Source organism: Panthera onca, chromosome A1 (assembly GCF_046562875.1).
Source record: "Panthera onca isolate mPanOnc1 chromosome A1, mPanOnc1 haplotype 2, whole genome shotgun sequence".
NCBI classification, from domain to species: domain Eukaryota; kingdom Metazoa; phylum Chordata; class Mammalia; order Carnivora; family Felidae; genus Panthera; species Panthera onca.
Genome location: NC_138339.1, coordinates 36,778,757 through 36,798,804, shown reverse-complemented (window position 1 = coordinate 36,798,804; position 20,048 = coordinate 36,778,757). Strand labels below are relative to the sequence as shown.

The 20,048-nt window shown below is 38.4% G+C and overlaps 1 protein-coding gene across 1 annotated transcript in view; it reads left to right on the top strand.

The window, feature by feature from the left end:
• The first annotated feature begins 5,802 nt into the window (after positions 1-5,802).
• HCN1 (hyperpolarization activated cyclic nucleotide gated potassium channel 1) overlaps positions 5,803-20,048 on the top strand; it is a 394,340-nt gene continuing 380,094 nt past the window's right edge. The window contains exon 1 of the mRNA XM_060634577.3: positions 5,803-6,318. Coding sequence (XP_060490560.2) covers positions 5,915-6,318 — 404 coding nt within the window. The 5' untranslated portion in view covers positions 5,803-5,914. The remainder of the gene's footprint in view (positions 6,319-20,048) is intronic.

Here is a 20,048-nt window from a genome sequence, read left to right as displayed (position 1 = left end):
GCTATGTCAAATTTTTTTGTTAATAAGTTCTCCATCCTAGTGTACAAAATGGAGACAGTATTTGCCTCGCGGACATAAAGTGAGGTACCCATGGAGCACATAGCAGAGAGCCAAGCACAGAGTAAGCTGGTATTAATGAAGTATATGCTTTTTCTTTATTAATTGAAATTACCTTGTGAATTTTTCCCTTCATTCTGTTGCTGTGGTGAATTGCATTGAATGATTTTTTTGTATGTTGAACCAGTAAATCACAGTTGGTCATGGTTGTATAATTCTTTTAAAATGTCACTGAATGTGTGCTGCTATTATTTTGTTGAGGATTTTTGCACCAGTGTTGGTAAGGGGTTGCTATAAGTTTTCTCTTCTTTTGATATGTTTATTTGTCTGGCTTTGGTCTGAGGGTTATGCTAGTCTTATAGAATGATCAGGAAATATTCTGTCCTCTTCAGTTTTTTTGAAAAGTATAAGCACTGTTGGTATTCACTGTTCCTTAAATGTTTGGTAGAATTCACCAGTGAAACCATCAGGTCCAGAGTATTTCTTCCTTGGGAGATATTTTATTCAGTCCTTGTGCTAGTTCTAAGTCTATTTAGGTTTTCTGTTTCTTCATGATTTAGGTTTTGTGTTTCTAGAAATGTGTCCATTTCATTTAGGCATATGATTGGTCATAGTACTCTATTAGAATCAGTAATAATGTTTAGTAGCTTAAATCTTTTAGTAGCTTAAATCTTTTTTTCCCCTAGTCCATCTAGCTCAAAGTTTGCCAATTTTGTTGATCTTTTCAAAGAGGTAACTTTTGATTTTGTTATTTATTGCCATTGTTTTTGTTCTCTATTTCATATATCTTTGCTTTAATCTGTATTATTTCCTTCTTCCTGATAGCTTTGGATTTAATTTGTTCTTCTTTTCCTAGTTTCTTTTGTTGTAAAGTTAGGCTGTCGATTTATGATCTTTCTTGTCCTTTTTTAACGTAAGCATTTATGGCTATAAATTTCCCCCTTAGCGCTGCTTTTGCTGTGTCCCATAAGTATGTTCTAGTTTTGTTTTCATTTATCCTATGCATTTTTTAACTTCCCTTATGATTTCTTCTTTGATCTGTTGGTTGAAAGCGTGTTGCTTAATTTCTACAAATTTGTGAATTTTCCAGTTTTATTTCTGTTACCAATTTCTTCTTCCCATTGTGGTCAGATAAGATACTTTGTATGATATCTATCTTTTAAAATCTATTGAGGCTAATTTGTGACCTACCTTGGTGTTTATTCTGTGAACTTGAGAAGAGTATTTATGCTGCTGTTGTATATGTTCTCTATATATCTAGTAGATCTTGTTTGTTTATTGTGCTGTTTACATCCTCTTTATCTTCTGTCTGGTTGTTCTGTCCATTAATGAGAGTAGGGTATTGAAGGGTCCAACTATTATTATAGAACTATCTATTTCTCTTTTTAATTCTGTCAGTTTCTGCTTCATATACGTTGGTGGTCTTGACATCAGGTGTATAAATGTTTATAAATGTTATATCCTGTTGCTATATTGAAACTTTTATTAATATATAGTGTCCTCCTTCGTCTCATAACTTTTTGATTTAAAGTCTATTTTTCGTGATACTAATATAGCTAACCTGCTCTCTTTTGGTTACTAGTGTATGGGATATCTTTCTCCATCTATTCACTTTCTATCTAATTTTTCCATGTTTACTTTGTAGCAATGCAGTGAATTCAGAAATATCTATTATTAATTATGACAGCTAAGCAGTTGATTCTTCTGGGTTTTCGAAAGGGAGACAATATTATCAACTGAAAAAACTATGCATGGCAGATATGCTGGGTGTGAGTGTCTTGTTCTGACATTAACAGCCCCAGTGTTTCATATTGAGCATCATGCTGGCAGTTGCCTTCCAGACAGACAGGCGAGTATGCCTGTGCATAAGACACAGAGAGATTGTGAGGTTGCCTGTGGTGAACTATTCTTTTCACCATTCCTTACCATGGCCGTCTTCAACAGAGACAGCTCTGACTTCATTTTCCTACATGTGAAATATGTCTTCACAGACAGAATTCTTCTGTCTTACTAAGAGGACTAAAATGTTTTATCTTTGAAATCTTTAGGTTTCACTGAGAGTTTTCCAATAAGCTGTCAAACTTCAAGTCGCCCATCTATCTTTTTTGTCTCATTTCACATGTGCTTGCGTCTGCTGCATGGAGATTTTATTTTAGTTTCATATTAATCTTCTGCTGCTGTCTGCAATTTGATCTTAAGCAGAGTATTAAAGGAAACAGCGAACATTTTAAAAGATGCATGATCCTTGTATGTACTGAACAGCACCCATTACAACCACAGATGGGACATTCTCGTGAAATGAATTCATAACTGATATGCCCTGATGAGTCCTCAGTCATCAGATTCCTCTGAAATGCAAGGCACTTTGACATCATGGACATCGAATGATATAGAGTCAAACATGATGGTAGTCCTATTTCAAAGATGACTGAAAAAAAAGCCATTTAAGTTAGCCCAGTGGATTTCAGCTTGAGACAGTTTATCAATGAACAGACATGGAAACTTGCTAGAAGACATTATCCTCAAAATTTACGCCTGTCCTGGGGGCACACATGTGTCTGGAGTGAATTACGTGAAGGATAGGATGACGAAGAAAATCAAGTGACAAAAGGAAAGTAAAGTTTAGGTCTGGGGCTGGGGGACTGGGAAGATAAAGATTTGCAGAGCCTAACTTGCTCTTATCTGTAGTTCTTATCTCCCCAATCTGGCTGTGAGCAAATAAATCAGTCCCTGATTTCTAACATGGTCAAAAAAACTTTTCTAACTCATGCGGTGAATTCAGAAATAAAAGAGAAAATTAAACAATGGAAGCAATTTATCCATTCTAGCCATAGAAGCCTAGCTTGTGATTGGTTCACATTTTAAAATATATTTGCTGATTCCGTCTGTCTGTCTCTCTCATTGCTTTCATTCTGTTCTAATCTTGCAAGTTCTTTCTTGTTGCTAAGGAAGCTTGTTATTTAAGCCTATATTTTAAACAACTTTAATCAACAGTTTGAAAGTAAAATGAAGAAACTTGACTTTTTCTCTTGCTGGCAACTAAATTTTTTACTTTTATTATTTTTGAAAAAAATATTTATTTATTTATTTATTTATTTATTTATTTATTTATTTTGAGAGAGAGAAAGCACATGCAAGCTGGGGAGGAGTGGAGGAAAAAGGAGAGAGAGAGAGAATCCCCTGCAGGCTCCACTCCCAGCACAGAGCCCGACATGGGGCTTGATCTCATGACCATGAGATCATGGCCTGAGTCGAAATCAAGCGTTGGACGCTTAATTAACTGACTGAGCCACCCAGGAGCCCCTTTCGGTGACAACTCTGAGTTAATTAGCGAATCTAATGTACACATTCTCAAAATTTAAAAGAATAGTATAAATTCTGAGATTTTAAATGAATGACAAATGGCCTCAAAGCTGTACCTGGAGCAATGACTTGTGACCCTGCTTTAGACATTTCTTTGTTGTATTTTGGAAACATGTTAAGTAATTCTGTCATATTAATTTAGAACAGACACTGAAACTGAGAAGAATTCTGACTAAAATAACTGCCTGGTCATGATTAAGATTAAGTTGAAATGGAACAAATACAAGGATTGGCTAGAAGAAAAGAGAAACTGACTTAAAGTCAGTTAGCATAACATTTTAGATGGTATATTTTTAAATTATTATAAAATTTAAAATTTATGTTAAAATATACATTGTCATACCCATGACTGAAAATAGAGTGATTGGAGAAGCATGCAGAATGGGAGAAGAGTAGAGAACATCTTTAGTCTAATAAAGAAAAGCTGCCTGAGTAATCGGGCCTTTCTTAGGAAGAACTGTGCTTTAGGCAGTGTTTGTTTTTATCCATCCCTTTGGCTTCCTTCTGTCCTTGGCACCTGGTATCCTCATATAACCCCTTGGATTTCCAAAGTCCCCACTTCGCTAGTTGAGAGCACTACATTGTTCATATTTCCCCTATTTTTTACCATTGAAGTTTGGCCACCTATACTTATTTCTTAGGGCTCTGGTTTTTGATTAGTTGAAAACAGATGGTGTCTGAGTCAGGATGGAGCTCGCTGAAAAAGGAGATTTAGCATAGACTATGGGAAGTAGAATGGTAGGGGTTATCTTACACAATTAGAACAGAGGCCTACTGGCTTCTTGGTTTTGCTTCTTTCGACTTTTTTCTCTGTTCTCTGCTTCCTTTCTCGGGTTGTTAACCCCTCATGAGGGCATCCAGTTGTCTTCTTTTGTCTTTATCCTTGTTAATTGGCTTCACTGCTGCTTGGTTTTTCAGGAAAGCACCTTGATTGACCCCATTCATTTTTTCATGCTAGGCCATGGGGTGACCCGGTGCATAGATTCCCTCCCGGAGGTGCTCCCCTTTCTTCCCCTAAAATGTGGCTGTGGCTGACGTGAACCCGTTAGATCAGAGACTCTTGGCAGGGCAGGATTTCCTTTAAAGAGGCTGTGGGCAGGAAGGCAGTCCTTGTATCTGGAACAGATGTTTTGGCACATTTGGGAGTCTTGAAGCTCTTCAGACTCTGGGGCTGCCCTGCTGAGTGATGGGCGAGTTTGGCAGCACATCTTGCTTCCTTTAGCTGATCTGTTGTGTTTGGGAGACGCTGAGGGGGACAGGAGGAATCTCAGAATGCTTTCTTCAGCATCAGTAGCACCTTTTAGGTCTCACTTGAGAATACTTTCCCTCATCTGAGATGGTGATTACATTCTGCGTAAATTCCAAGACATCGTGGCTTCCTGGCGAGGTGTAGGTGAACTCTGACCAACATGCATGCCTCTTAGTGTGTTTTATTGATTACATAACTTATCTAAAAAGATAGGTCAGCTCTGGCGAGTTTTCCCTAACACATTTTTTTTTTTTTCTCAGTGTTAGCAGCTGGAAGACTTGCTCGCATGTGTGTTGATGTGTGTGGCCTTGGGAAGAAAGAAATCCCATCCCCTGCTTAAGGAGCTCTGAGAGAATAAACAAGGATAAGTGTAAGGAGGTCAGCTGTCTGTCCCTTGGTGCCACATCTTCATCACAGCCCTAAGCAGCTGATTGCTCCTGGTTACCCAGACCTGGTCCCTTTCGGTGTCTGCTTCCTTCCGAAACACACACACACACACACACACACACACACACACACACACGTACACACAACTTCCCTTTTACTCATGAAATTTATTATCCGATGTCGAATCTTACTTTCGTATGTACATCTAGCTTTACACGTGAATTTTCTGCATGCAGAGCCAAGCTCTCTCCCTTTCCCAATCTGTAACATCATTCAAACAGGCGTTCAGACAATGTGACAATGCCTCAGTGAGTTTCAGGGTGTTTATTTCTTTCGGACGAACATAATCCGCTAGCTCAGTCTTTCTCTGCCTCTCTCTCTCTCCTCTTACGTGCAAACATACACCGACTCTCTCACAACATGTACAAATAAATGCCTCGGAGGGCTCCCGAGTTCAATGTCACGCTGGGCAGAAGTGGAGCAAGAGTGGAGGGAGAGTGCGCGCTGTGCGGGCGGGGAGAGAGCCTTTCCGGCCAGCAGAGGGCAGCCGAGGGGAGGCGCTGGCGCGCGAGGGCTGAGCGGAGCCTCGCCTCGCTCGGGCAGCCTCAGCCTCAGCACCAGCCGCGGCGGAACCGGGAGCGCAGCCACTGAGGGCAGCGGCGGCGGCGGGAGCGAGGCGCGCAGGGAGCAGCGGCGCGGGCGGGAAGCAGAAGCCGCCGCCGCCGCCGCCGCCGCCGCGACGGGCAGCCGAGCTCGCCGGCAGCCAGCTCGGGCCCCTGCCCCCTCGGCTTCGTGCCCCTGGCGCCGGGCGGCCGGCGGGTCTGGAGCCCGCGCCGTCGCCGGCCGCGTCCCCCGGGCATGGAAGGAGGCGGCAAACCCAACTCCTCGTCCAACAGCCGGGACGATGGCAACAGCGTCTTCCCCGCCAAGGCGCCCGCGACGGGCGCGGGGTCGACCGCGGCCGACAAGCGCCTGGGCACCCCGCCGGGGGGCGGCGGGGCCGGCGCGAAGGAGCACGGCAACTCGGTGTGCTTCAAGGTGGACGGCGGCGGCGGCGGCGAGGAGTCGGCCGGGGGCTTCGAGGACGCCGAGGGCCCCCGGCGGCAGTACGGCTTCATGCAGAGGCAGTTCACCTCCATGCTGCAGCCCGGGGTCAACAAATTCTCCCTCCGCATGTTTGGGAGCCAGAAGGCGGTGGAAAAGGAGCAGGAAAGGGTTAAAACTGCAGGCTTCTGGATTATCCACCCTTACAGCGATTTCAGGTGAGGACTCCCGGCCGCCGCCCCACCCTCCCTTCCGGGCGCGCCCTCCAACACGCGTCCCCGCACCTGGGAGGGGGCGCCCGGGGACTCGGAGGGAGGGGTTGCGGGGCGGGAGGGGGGTGGCGCTGCTGGCGGCTTCCACTCCGGCTGCTCGGGCTCCACTCTTCAACTAGTTTCGGCCGAGGAGGGGGTGGGATGAGGAGCTCCTGTTGCCCGGGAATCCCAGGGAGGTTTCGCCTCCTTTGCCTTGTGAACTTTGGGGATACATCGGGGAAGATGTGACCCCCCCCCCCCCAGATGGAAGGATGCTAAGTTGTGCCAAAAAACGATAACAACAACCACAAAACAAAAAACCAAAAAACAAAAAAACTTTTACTTCGGAGCTGAGAGTGTAAGGAAGCGGCCAGAAAGTCGTCTTTGGGGTGACACCCATCCTCGCGCTGCCCCCCGCCTTTCCCAAAGGGGAAAAAGGCGCTCCTGGGCTTGAGGAGAGGATGGGGCAAGCGGAGATAGTGACTCACAAGTCCTAGCTGTTCCAGCCGCTCTCACCCCTGGGGAATGTTAATCTGTTTTTCATCTGCTTATAGGCACTGGGCATCCTCAATGCATTTCTTCAGAATAGTGGCTGGCAGGCTCAGGAAGGGCAATTTGCGCTTGGATAGTCCCTGACTTGAGATTTCAGCCGGGCAGGCGCTGCCAGCTTGGGCAGCAGCGTGGCAGGAAGCTTCGAGTTCCAGAAACAGACAGGGGGCGTTTCCAGAGCCCCCTCCCTGAGACTGAGAGACACCCTTTCTTGACCTTGACTACAAGTCTGTTTCGGAAAGCTCTTTCCCGTTTCCCAGCCCGGGAACTAGGGCAGGAGGAGAGCTGTCCGCCAGGGAAACTGCTTCGGAGAATTAAAATTAAGACGTTTCCCGATCTTATTTGTCGCCCAAGTATGTATTCGGTTATAAGCATGTTTAAGAGATTATCAAATGAAGGTCGTGAAGTAGATCCTCTTATTAACGTGCGCACACGCTGCAGCTTCCGAATAAGGTTGGGTTTTCCATTTAAATTCTAAAACTCAGGGTGGCTTGCCTTTTCTCTTTTTCTTTCTTTCTTTCTTTCTCTTTCTTTCTTTCTTTCTTTCTAAGTGAATTCATTCGAAAAAGAAGAAGAATCAGTGAAAAAGTATATGTGCAAATTAAGCCGATTTAATAGGCGTCTATTAAACAGCAATCAAAGATAGCAATAAAGAGCAGCATTACTTTGAGTTATGTTTAAGGGAAATTGCCATCGACTCCATGCCTCCGCAGGAGCTGTCCACAGTTCTGAATGACATTAGCTTTGGAAAACCCAAACTCCTGCCGCACTAAGCCTGGGAGTGAACGTCTTCACCTTCTTTGAATTTTATATATTGTCTCAGAAATCAGTAGCGTCTATTATTTGTGCATAGAGTGAATGGCTTTTAGGAAGTGTATCATTTTAAGGTTCTTATTTACCAAAACATGTAACAAAGTCCAAAGGAGGACTTATAGAATGTAATGACATTTATAGTCTATAGCAAATTAAGAGTTGGATTGTAAGAATGTTTACGTTGAAAAGGATCTAAATAAACTGCCACGTTTCCTCCCTCAGGAAGATAAGCAGACTTATAAATGACCTTGTTTTAAGGCACATTAGACTGTCATGTTCTTTAAAATTTTAAAGGTTAGAATCAAATGTAGAAAACTATCTCTCCCTCAATCCTCAGTGGAAATATGTTGCAACCTAGTCCCTTTTGTTTTTCTTTCCTGAGAAAAACTTTACAAGGAAACAGGCTTCAGCCTTAATAACAAAAGTAAGCATGGTGTTTCCAGTAATATATGTGGTTCACTGTTCACATGCAAATAAAATGCTACACTTTATTTATTTTACCTCAATTGAGTGATCCCTTTTGATTACTTTTACTTTTATTTCTTGAACAATGTAAAAAGAGACTACACTTTTCAAAATGTGGCACATGGTACATAATTAAGCTTTTACCACCTACTGGATAAAAACATAGGGCCACCTTTCAGGAATTGGAATAGTGTGCCAGAATCTTTTGAATGAATGAAATTCATGAAATTAAAGATTCTCCACATTTTCTCAAGTGAATCATCTGAGACTAATATCAAACAACAAAAAAGTTACTAAGAAATAAATTGAGATCAGATGATGGTTAACTTTTACCATGCACTTCAAATAAATGAGAAATGATTAAAAAGTGAGGTAATACTCTAAACAAAATCCAGTGTGGAGTAGTTTACAATACTGGATTTTCTCTTGCATAACTGGACAAAAGGAAATGTCAGACACAAATTAAACAATTACTAGGCTTAGGTTTCTAACTGGAAGGTATCTGAAAAAGATAGATTTTAAAACTCGCAATTACAATATATGTTTTTCCAAAACAAAAAACTAAGGAAGTAATGATGTAAATACTTATTTGCCTATGTCAAGACATTTAAATCTTATTATTATTTCATTAACATTTTTATATGATATCAATAAGATTTGTTAAAACCTATATAACATGTCAGGATAATGTAACGGAAAAAGCAGAAATAAGAAAGACAAAACTCTGGCAGTACTTTTTTTCCTAAAGGACAAGAAATATGGGAAAAATCTCTAACATAGTAGAAATGTTATGGTTATGATCTGTTCACCTCAGGCTCTTTCCTGAAGAAGACACTTTAAGGGCAGGGCTTCACTATGATTCCTACAATGCCAAACTGATGTTCAGTAATAATTCAGCGACTGAGAAAGTGACACTTAAGAATCAGTTTCCATGGAGGGGTGGGAGATAATGGAAATAAAGTTTTTTTTTTCTTTTTTAACTTGATACTTTCATAAGCTTTTGCATGGCCAAGAAAGTTTACTCATTCTGCTCTTTGGTCAGTCCCATCCTGCTGAATGTAGGGGAGTCTGCCACTCCGGGGTGGGTCAGGACTTTACCACTGTGCTGGTGATCCAGTGTCCCTTTTTAGGATGACTTCTGAGCCAAGGCCTTTTCCACTTCCTGGGCTTTGCTCCCACTGAGACTCCCGCAGAGCTAACTAGGTGCTTCTCTCACCTGCCCAAGAGAGCTATTGCTGTGTCTGGCACGTAGTTTTCTCCTATCTCCGGTGTAAGTAGGGCAGAGGCTCTGTATTTCCCTTCTTTCTCAGGAGAGGATGATGTTAGAAGCCTTCAGGGACTAAAGAAGAGTCAAATACTACCAAAACTGTTAGAAATAACCGGGTGGCAGAAAGGGAGATGTGATGATGGAAGCAGAGATCACAGTGATGTCCCAGGAGTCAAAGAGTGCATTCAGCGTCTAAAAGCTGGAAACGGCAAGCAGTGGATTCTCCCCTAGAGCCTCCAGAAGGAACATAGCCTTTGATTTTAGTCTTGTAAGACTTGTTTTTTTCTCTTTGTTTGTTTGTTTTTAGAAATAACTGGGTGGGAGCTAGAGAGTTTAGTAAAAAAAAAATCTTATGTTTTTTTCTATACCATGGTATATAATCATCCAAACTAGGGAAAATATAGTTACTTAAAAAGTAAAAGTAGGAGCACCTGGATGACTTAATCAGTTAAGTGGCGGCCGACTCTTGATCTCGGCTCAGGTCATGATCTCGCCATTTGTGATTTTGAGCCCTGCATCAGGCTCTGTGCTGACAGTGTGGAGCCTGCTTGAAATTCTCTCTTCCACCATAAGAGACTCTTAAAATGCAGAGAACAAACTGAGGGTTGATGGGGGGTGGGGGAGAGGGGAAAGTGGGTGATGGGCATTGAAGAGGGCACTTATTGGGATGAGCACTTGGTGTTGTATGGGAGCCAATTTGACAATAAATTATATTTTAAAAAAATTCTCTCTTCCCCCTCTCTCTGCCCCTCCCCCACTTGTACATGCATCTTCTCTCTCTTTCTCTCTTGCTCTCAAAATAAATAAATAAGCTTAAAAAAACCAAAAAGGAAAAAGTAAAATTATACTGATCTTTGTGTAGTAAGGACACAGTCTCAGTCTTGCTGAGTTTCATGTGTACCACACACGCAAAAAGCAATATCTAATTAGGAGGTTAAATGTGATTTTTCTTGAGATTACTAACAGTGATTATATATTTATTAGCTAAAATTTTATTTTTTATTTATTTAATAAAAAGGTGACTCTGGCCTAGCATTGTGCTTTCACAGCTAATCTATAGTTATGACATAATCATTCAAATGGATTGAAGGAATAGAGGACTTTTCTGGATGGTTTTTATTATCTGAGTAATTTACCTTGGAAGAAGGTATCCCCAGACTATTTGCCATTTCAGGGATTCTGACATTATTTTCCTGGGTCACACTTATATATAGGGCTCTTTTATAGATAATGTTCCCATTTCATATATATTGTCGGCCAACATCTTGCCTCTGGTAAGGGAGGAGATTTTATATCTTGGCTTGTTATTTCTTCCACTACTTTTCATCAATTAGTATGAACAACTGTACGAAAAGCTTATTGTGTCATAAGTACACAAGGACCCTAGAGACGGGAGTCACTTCCTGAAGCTATTGCCATTTCTGGCCTTCCATCTCTGCTTCGTGTTGCAGCCACAATAATAGTGATGTCAGAGGTCACTGATATGTTCATTAGTGAAGGGAGGCTTCGCCCATATTACACAGTAAGTCAGAGACAGGCCTTTGTTTCTAGGAGCTTCTCAGGAAAAAACAATTCAACCTTCTGGGGTTTAAGGACTAATTAGCCTACTGTTATGTTATCTTTGTGCTAAATGCAATCTGTACGCTCCCAGCAATGCTCCTTTTATTTGTTTTCCATATCAACACAGCCAAAATTAACCATAAGAATTTATTTATTTTCTCGGTTGGGTGAAACTTTTTATATCTTATAAATTCAATTAAGTTTTTCCTAGTGACTCTACCAACTGTTAGTCCCAATTAAAGTGAAATGATTTGGAAGTATGAATTTATTCCATTACTTTTTCTTAGTATCCATTTAAGTTGCAAAACTTTAAATTTTATTTGATGTTTCACTATTTAATTGCATTTGATAGATATTAGTGTGATATTATACCATTAAAATGTTACAAGATGTTTTGCATTTTTTTTCTGAGCAACTTTCCCTTTAAACCTACTTTTGGGACTTATTATAAATTGAGAATCTTTGGGCAGATGCGTTTTTACCAATTCACATTTAATTATGTCAACTTGTATTTATGAACTTGAATGTTGATGAGTAATGCAAGAATTTTAAATGCATTAGAATAATACATTACTCATTATCAAAAGCTCATTTAACAAAATCTAATTAAGCTATATCTACTTGGTCAAAAACCACAAACTGAAGCAACACCAACACCAAAAAGCAATTTAAGTAGTATTTGTAATTCTGCATTATTCATTATTCAATGAACCTATATCCCAAAGTGAGTAAGAGGCAAGCAAAATATATCTGATGTGATGCTTATGTGAACATTTTGCCATTCTAAGTGTAATTCTTTTCTTTAGCAGATAATTCACTTCATTACTTAGAGACAAGTAAGTAATGGGTTAAGGGTAAGGACTTTCAAATATAGTTTCTTATAATTAAAATACAAATTATGGCAAACCATAGCACCACAATGAAGAGTGCTGAACGTTTTCAGAGTCTGTGACAAAATTTCGTTTTATCATTTTGTACAAAGAAGTAACAAACTATGAGTTAGGCAGCAGAGGTGGTGATAATGAAGAAAAAATCTGCATATACTAGGAAAAAAGACTGTTTTTACTTAGACTGAATACTTTTCTTCTACAAATAAATTTCTTTGTGAAGGCATCTTGATATACAACTTACCATTATTTTTTTCAAAAAAAAAAAAAAAATCAAGGGAATATGGTGATGCTCCCTGGTGCATCCTGGTATTATCTGTGTTATTGCAAAAGAAACCATTCTGATGCTATTAATTCTCTGTGATGTGTGTGTGTGTGTGTGTGTGTGTGTGTGTGTGTGTGTATGTGCATTGTGCATGTGGAATGAAACTATTCAAGGGACCTCTGTACACGATTATATGCACACAGCATATATATTGATGTTGATTATTTTTTAGTTGAACTTTTACCTGACACTTTCACCCAAGTTTGAATGACAAAAATGGATGTCATGGCCCTTTTCAAGTTTAATAGTTAATTTCCCCATAATAATCTTCAGCCATTTCACATAGTAACTGACCACTTGGTTAAAGCAAAGTAGCAAAATTATACATGTCCTGGATTTATAATTGGACCATCTTATTTATGTAGACCTGTTTTTATTTTTAAGACATTAGCTACAATTCTAAAGAAGTCAGGCTAATTACACATATACAGAATTAGCAACTATTTACAGATTTTGTACTTTCAGGTTAAATAGTGCTGCAGTGAACATCTTTATATATTATTTTTCATTATATTTTGGACAGTCCAGGGAATGGAATTACGGACTGTGAACATTTTAGAGATTCTATACATATTGACTTTACCAATTAACATTGCCACTGGTTGAGACACTTTTTTTAAACAAAAATGTTTATTTATTTCGAGAGCGAGAAGCAAGCGAGCATGTGAGCGGGGGAAGGGCAGAGAGAGAGAGAGAGAGAGAGAGAGAGAGAGAGAGAGAGAATTTCAAGCAGGCTCTGTGCTGTCAGCGCAGAGCCCGATACAGGATTCGATCCCACGAACTGTGAGATCGTGACCTTAGTGGAGATCAAAAGTCAGATGCTCCTCTGACTGAGCCACCTAGGCACCCAGAGTCACTTTTTAAAATTGTGAGTGACATAGGTTTATCAGTGTTGCTGATATTTCTGTTTAGATGCGCACAAGTAGTTTTAGGACAGAAAGTCAAAACTATATTTGTCATAGAGTAACAACAGTGATCTTAAAAAGCAAATAATATTACTTAATGTCTAATAATATCATGCCGCTTAAAACCCTTTAGAGGCTTCCCATTTCTCTTACAGTACATTTGAGCTACAAGATGAGCTACAAGATCTTGAATAGTTTCAGTTTCTCTATGCAACCTCCTCACCCACAACTTACTCCCTCACTATTTTCTGGACACCTGGGTAAATTTTCAGCCCCTACAGTAAGCTGAGTTCTCCCCACCACAGAGGTTTTGATGTGAAATTTAACCCCGCTGTCTAAAATTCTCTTTTTACTTTCTGTCATTTTGCATCACACCTAGTTTCTCCTTGTCATTTGGATTTTCATTTAATCATTGTGATCACCCTCAGCTTTCACCACCCCCCCCCCCCGTTTAGTTTTCTATCTGGGTCTCTTCTTTCATTGGAATTTATAGTTATATTTATTTTATTTATGTCCCTCCACTAGAATTTAAATTCCATGACCTCATCTATATTACTCAATTTTGTATTTCTAATGCCATTAAAGTACACATAAGAGATTGTTTTCCTGCTTCAGTTTTCTCAGATGCTTTATTTTTAACAGCTTTTTGAGCTATAATTCAGTTACAGTATAATTCACTCATTTAAAGTATATGATTGAATTTTTTCTAGTATGTTCACAGAGTTGTACAGCCATTACCCAAACCAATTTTAGAAAATTTTATCACTCCAAGTAGGAACCCCTACCTATTAGCACTCATTTCTCTCTCCCCTTCCTTCCTGCCCCCATTGCTGTAAGCAGTCAGGAATCTACTTTCTGCCTCCAGAGATTTTTTTTTTTTCTGGACATTTCATATCAATGAGATGATATAATGTGTAGTCTTTTGTTATTGGCTTCTTTCACTTAGCATATTTTCAAGTCTCATCCATGTTGTAGCATGTTTCAGCACTTTCTCTTTTGCGGAAGACTGTTCTGTTGTATGGCTATACCAGATTTGTTTATCCATTCATCAGTTGATGCACATCTGCATTGTTTCTACCTTTCAGCCACTGTGAATACTGCTGATGTGAACATTCTTGTACAGTTTCTTGTGAGGAGATGTATTTTCATTTATCTTAGAATTGAAATCATTGGGTCAGCATACAGACTTTTAACAAATGTTATTGAATGAATAGACAATTAATTAGTCTGCAACCAGGATATGCACACATTTAATCTTACAATTAGTAAATCCAGATAAAGAAAGCTCTTCCTTTCCCTAAAGCAACACCTAGCATCCACTCCCCACTGCCACCTGCAAGGACATGTCACAACCATTACATTTCCCTGCCCAGCGTGCAGATGACTAAATGAAACTGCAGGAACATTAAGTAGCATGAACATGGTGACATAGATAGTAAGAACTGGGCCAGGAATTCAGCTCTTCTGAATCTTAATTCTCTCAGTCCAACCTAAAAGGAAGCAAGGCTGCTAGTATAAGTAATTCTCCTAACCTGCAAGGAAACATTATGGATTAAACCTAATCATTTATGCTTCCTACCTCTTGAAACCATTCCAAAATAATATGAGAAGACACACAGATAGATAGATAAATAGAAGAGAGAGGAGAAAACAGAGAACAAGAGATCTCAAAAACATTTTGGAAAATACGAAAGCTAATGGAGAAATTATATTTTACTTCCATGATTCTTCACCACTGAGCCCCAGAGGTGCTTAGGACATGAGGTACCAGTTAAGAAGCAGTTTCCAGGAAAGCCAGGCTGAAATTCACTTCCTAGTGAATACAGAACTTTCAGTCTTAACATTAGAATGTTTGGAGTCAGGCCAGTTCTCCCCAAGCAGGACACAAGAAAACTATATCCAATGGGAGACATTTCAAGATCTTCCAGTAAAAATTCTTGTTCATTATCTAATGATTTTTCAAAAAGCCTTACATATGTACATAGAGACTGTAATTATATGTTGGTATTCTATCATCTAATATGATATCTAAGCAAAACATTATGAGTCTTCTGAGAAAAGTCTCCATCATAAAAGAGAGAGACTAAGTCAAAGAGCAAAAGAAAGTCCAGAGAACAGAGAGGCATTTGGGGTTAAGGGAAATTACATTATTAAAAATAGTCTATAAATTATATCTTCAGGAAGATATTTTATGTAAGACAACAAGAACAATATGCTGTGAAAAGAGTATCCAGAAAATTTTTTTCAAAAAGTTCACATGTAAGAAGTTGGCACATGAAGTCTAGGAAACCTCTCAGAATTAGGGCAAAAAGAAGAACAGAACATGTAATGAATAAAATAAAGGATAACTCATCAGGTCAAAATCTATAAAAAACAGTTTCAAAATGAGAACAAGTGTGAAAATGGACATATGGATTTAACAGGGACATTTTAAACAAAAGTTTCCAGATAGCAGGAAGTGAAATGTCTTTTCTGAGAAACTCGCAGAATGCTCAGCATCAGGGAAGGAGAAGACCCCATAAAGGGTCTCCACACAGAAGCTGGGTCAGAAGACAATACAAAAATTGTTCAAAGAGAAATTTACATATCAAGAAGTGGGAAAAATACTGTAAGCTAAATGATAATGTAGCAGTCTCCAAAATTCTGGGTTTTAGTTTTTTTCAATTATAAAATGAGGAAAATAACATATGTATCTTATCAGGTTGTTGGAGCGATACATATTTTATGGTGATATTATAAATATTTTTATAGCGTCTAGATACACGGTGCTTAGAAATTACGCTCTGCACTTAATGCTATGTAATTGTTAGCTATTATCATGAAAGTAAATTTGAAACGGAATTAAGGAGTGTGAACTATTTGAGAAAAGAAAATACTCTCTTCGCACATACTTGACAATCTTCAGAATTCTTTAAAGCAAATGTGTCTGTGAAGACAGGGCCATAGAAGCATTAGGCTGTTCTGATTTCTTTTTATCTTGTTAAGTCTCGGCGGCAGAAACCCTGATGTACAATGGTAGGTTTTGTGTGTGCTATATGAAATAGCTTTACTCATGAGGCAATTAGCACTGGAAAACTTCTAATGCATCCTCTATCTGTAAAACTTTGCAGATACACCATTATTATCTTCAAAGTTGGTATAGAATGCTATCGTACTGAACATTTAGAATAGCTTTTAGGGAAAATTCTAACGGCACTGAGTTGCATGTACTCCTTCCTGTTAATCTTTATTTTCGTTAGGAAATGGCATAGTTAAACCATTTGGTATCTTATTTCAAATCAGTTAAACGTTATATAGGAGCCAAATAAAATGATTCATAACTTGCTAAATTCTTTCATTTTTTTATTGTCAAATTTAATAGTCTATGAAAAATGGTTATTTGGAAATATAAGAAAGATTGCAAATTTAAAAGGATGATTTTTAATGTCTTTTTTTTTATATCACTTTTGAGCAGATGTCACTTATTACCCTTGCAGAATGTGTTAGCCTTGTTTTTTTTAAAGATAATATACCTTATTAAAAATTATGCAATCTTAGTTGAGAGATGTGAGTAGGAGCTGAGAAAATGAATGTTGAGTGTTATATTGGTGGTACAGGGAAAATGAGTACTCCTTATTTTTTCTATAGAGACGTTATTCATTATTTAAATGATTATTTTTAGAAAGGTTATTTGTTCTGAGCAATAAATTGGGTATTTGTTTTGAATAATCATGTAAGTGAATTAGGTTGAAGATTAGAGACAGTCTTGGATTCAGATGTATTTTTTTGGTTTATAAAACGGCAGAGGTACATGCTGAAACTGCCTAGTTATGGTTGTATCTGTACTGAACAATATAAATAACCCAGGGATTCTGTAAGCTGTAATTATTGGTTAAGCTAATCATTCATGCCTGTCCATTAGTGACTGTCAGGTTGTCAGGCTCATAGAATACTTTAAGAATCAAATGAAAGCTGTGGATCCTCTGTCCTAGAAAAGTGCATATATTCACAAAATTTTATCTGTGATTTCAAGAGGTTTGTGGTTGCCTGCAAGCACATTTATTTTTGGCCTCCAGCTTAAGACTTCCTGAACTATCTAATATTTTTACACAGAAATATGATACTAAAAACAATGGGTAGAAGATAGCTAGAGACAGAGTTTCGTTTGGACAAGCCATTGAAGAATTAGAACTGAGGCTAGGAAGATTTGTCTCAAGGGGCAGAGAATTCCCTGTCAACCAAATAGCTTAGTTCTGAGGCTAGATAGGTGGTCAGCAGGGATTGAATAGATGTTTGTTCTTGATAGGTCAGTCAGTGCAATAAAGTCAGTGCGCAAAGTGATAGCGAGAAACATTTGGGATGAGAAGACGCTAGATGATTTTCTGTAGATGATGTTTACCTGCTTTGAAAAGCTGATTGAGGGATGCCTGGGTGGCTCAATCAGTTAAGCGTCCAACTTTTTGTTTCAGCTCAGGTCATGATCTCATGGTTCACAGGTTTGAGTCGCATGTCAGGCTCTGCACTGACAAAGCAGAACCGGCTTGGGAATCTCTCTCTCCCTGTCTCTCTGCCCCTCCCCTCACTCACTCACTCTCTCTCAAAAGAAATAAATAAACTAAAAAAAACAACAAAACAAAACAACTGATCGAATCAACTGAGAGATGATCAAGCTAACTGTAAAGTTCATAGGGTGGCTGATTGTAAGATAAATATTTTAAAATATATCAGTAAGTTTTCTACATATTAACAACTATGATTGAGGATATATAATATAAAAAGAATCACCAGCTATAAGAGCCAAAAATACAAACTACCTGAATTTGATATTTGAAAAAAAATTCAAATCCATATGTTAAAGGATAAATGATACGATAAGTAGTATTAATCAACTAAAACAGTTGAGTAAAATCCATTCTCCTCAGTTTTCAGTAAAATGAAATCCAAATAATTTTAAACTTATAAAAGATAAAAACAACTGAAATCAGAATTCCTAGAAAAGTATTAGTGAATTATTTAATCCTGTTGCCATGGGCAGAGCTTCCCAACATAATACTCTAGAGACTGTGTAAATTGTTGCAGGCTTTCTGAAGGTCTATTTGACCCTTATAAAAAGTTCTTGAAAATTTATAGACTAGTAAATTATCTGGCAGAAAAATTGTGACATGTTTTGCAAATAGGATGATCCCTACAATACTTAGGGAGAAAGATACAAACAGATACAACCTGAGTAAAATTCCAACGCTGTCTGAAACCCCTGCTTATCAGTTATTCCCCATATCTCTGCCCTGTCTTTTCTTCATAGAAGTTATTACAATTTATTATACTAAATTTTTTGTTTACCTAATTTGATTATTATCTTTCCTAATCTATAATTAAGCCCCAGTTAGGGGCTTAAATATAAACCCTAATATAAAGTACTGTATTTCTAAGGCTAGATCCATGTATGGCACAAAGTAGGCATTCGATGAATATGAGTGAATGAAGAAATTTTAGCAACATTACGCTCAATCCTAGTTTTTCTACACAATTTTCAACAGCAAGCTGGTCTTTTCCCTACATTTCCTACAAAAAAAAAAAAAAAAAAAAAGAAATACTTTAATGTAGTGCAGATAGGCCAACCTAACACACAGAAACATATACTGAGAAATAAAGGTTGAAGCTATTTAAAATAATATGCATCCATACTTGCATTAATTCTGTTTATTGTAATGTGTGTTTTTATGTAGTTTAAAAAAATTGGGAATATATTTTGTGGATATTTTGGGATGACTCTTGTTTTACAGCCCCATAAATGCTATTTAAATGTCATTGCCTTTGGAACCAATGCTATTTTCATCAAAATAGAGCTGAAAATCTATCTCTTTGGGCAATGACATTAAGAATGACACTACTTTTTTTTTTTATGTATCATGTTTTTATTTTTTCTTTTACCCAGTTTTGTTGCCTTTGTATAAGAGTACACATGTCAAGTCCTGTTGTGCAAGGATTGGAAATTAGAACTGTCTCTATAGGTATAATTAATAAAATAGTGAGTCTGTGTTTTTAAAGAGGATTAATTTTGAACTTCGGCTCTGTGGTAAGTAGGTTCTTTTACTGTGTTCATCAAACTTAAAAAAAAATCCAATGCAAAATTTTCTGAATCAGCACTGTTAAATTGATCCCTGTGTAATGTTAATGGAAAGGATACCATAGATCTTGATACGAGAAAATTGAAGTTGACATAATTTTTAAAATGAAAGGAAACTTGAGTCTTAGAAGATAGTGGTAGCTTAGTTTTTGTGCATAAAAATAGAGCAGATAGATAGCACAAACAAAACACATGGATAACATTTATAGCAAAATTATCCCCATGAACCTAAAAAATAAACAGACTGGGACAAGACCTTTTTTTTTGCAAGACCTTTTTTTTGAACTTCCATGTAGGTTGAAAGAAGGAAGTAATGAGAATCAAGGTCATCTGATAAACCAGAGAATAGGCAGACCTCCCCCATACCCAACAGGTATTTGTTGGAGATACAGCCAAAACTGGGGTGGGATTCACACAATCCAATAGCAAGAGCTCTGCAGTAATTTCAAGAGAAAAGATGGCTGATCCCAGGTCTGGGGCAGGAAGTACATATTAAGGGCCTGGAACAACTTGACATACCAGATAGTAAGGGAATTATCAAAGACTACTAGGGTAATATAAAAAAGAATCAGGAGCCAACTTGAAAAAGCCAAGATGAGCTTCAAAAAGGGTGAGAATTTCAACAGATTCAAACTCAGCAGATGTTTGAGTTCATAATGATACAAAAAATGCTTAACCTCTGAAACTCATAGAGACTTAATTCCTTACCTCGAAATTTGGGTAAATAAAAGGGAAGAAATCAAGCATTTATCCTGCTTTCCTATATTATCTGAACCAATATGTAACCAAATAGTAGAGGAGGAAAAGAGTATCTTCATAA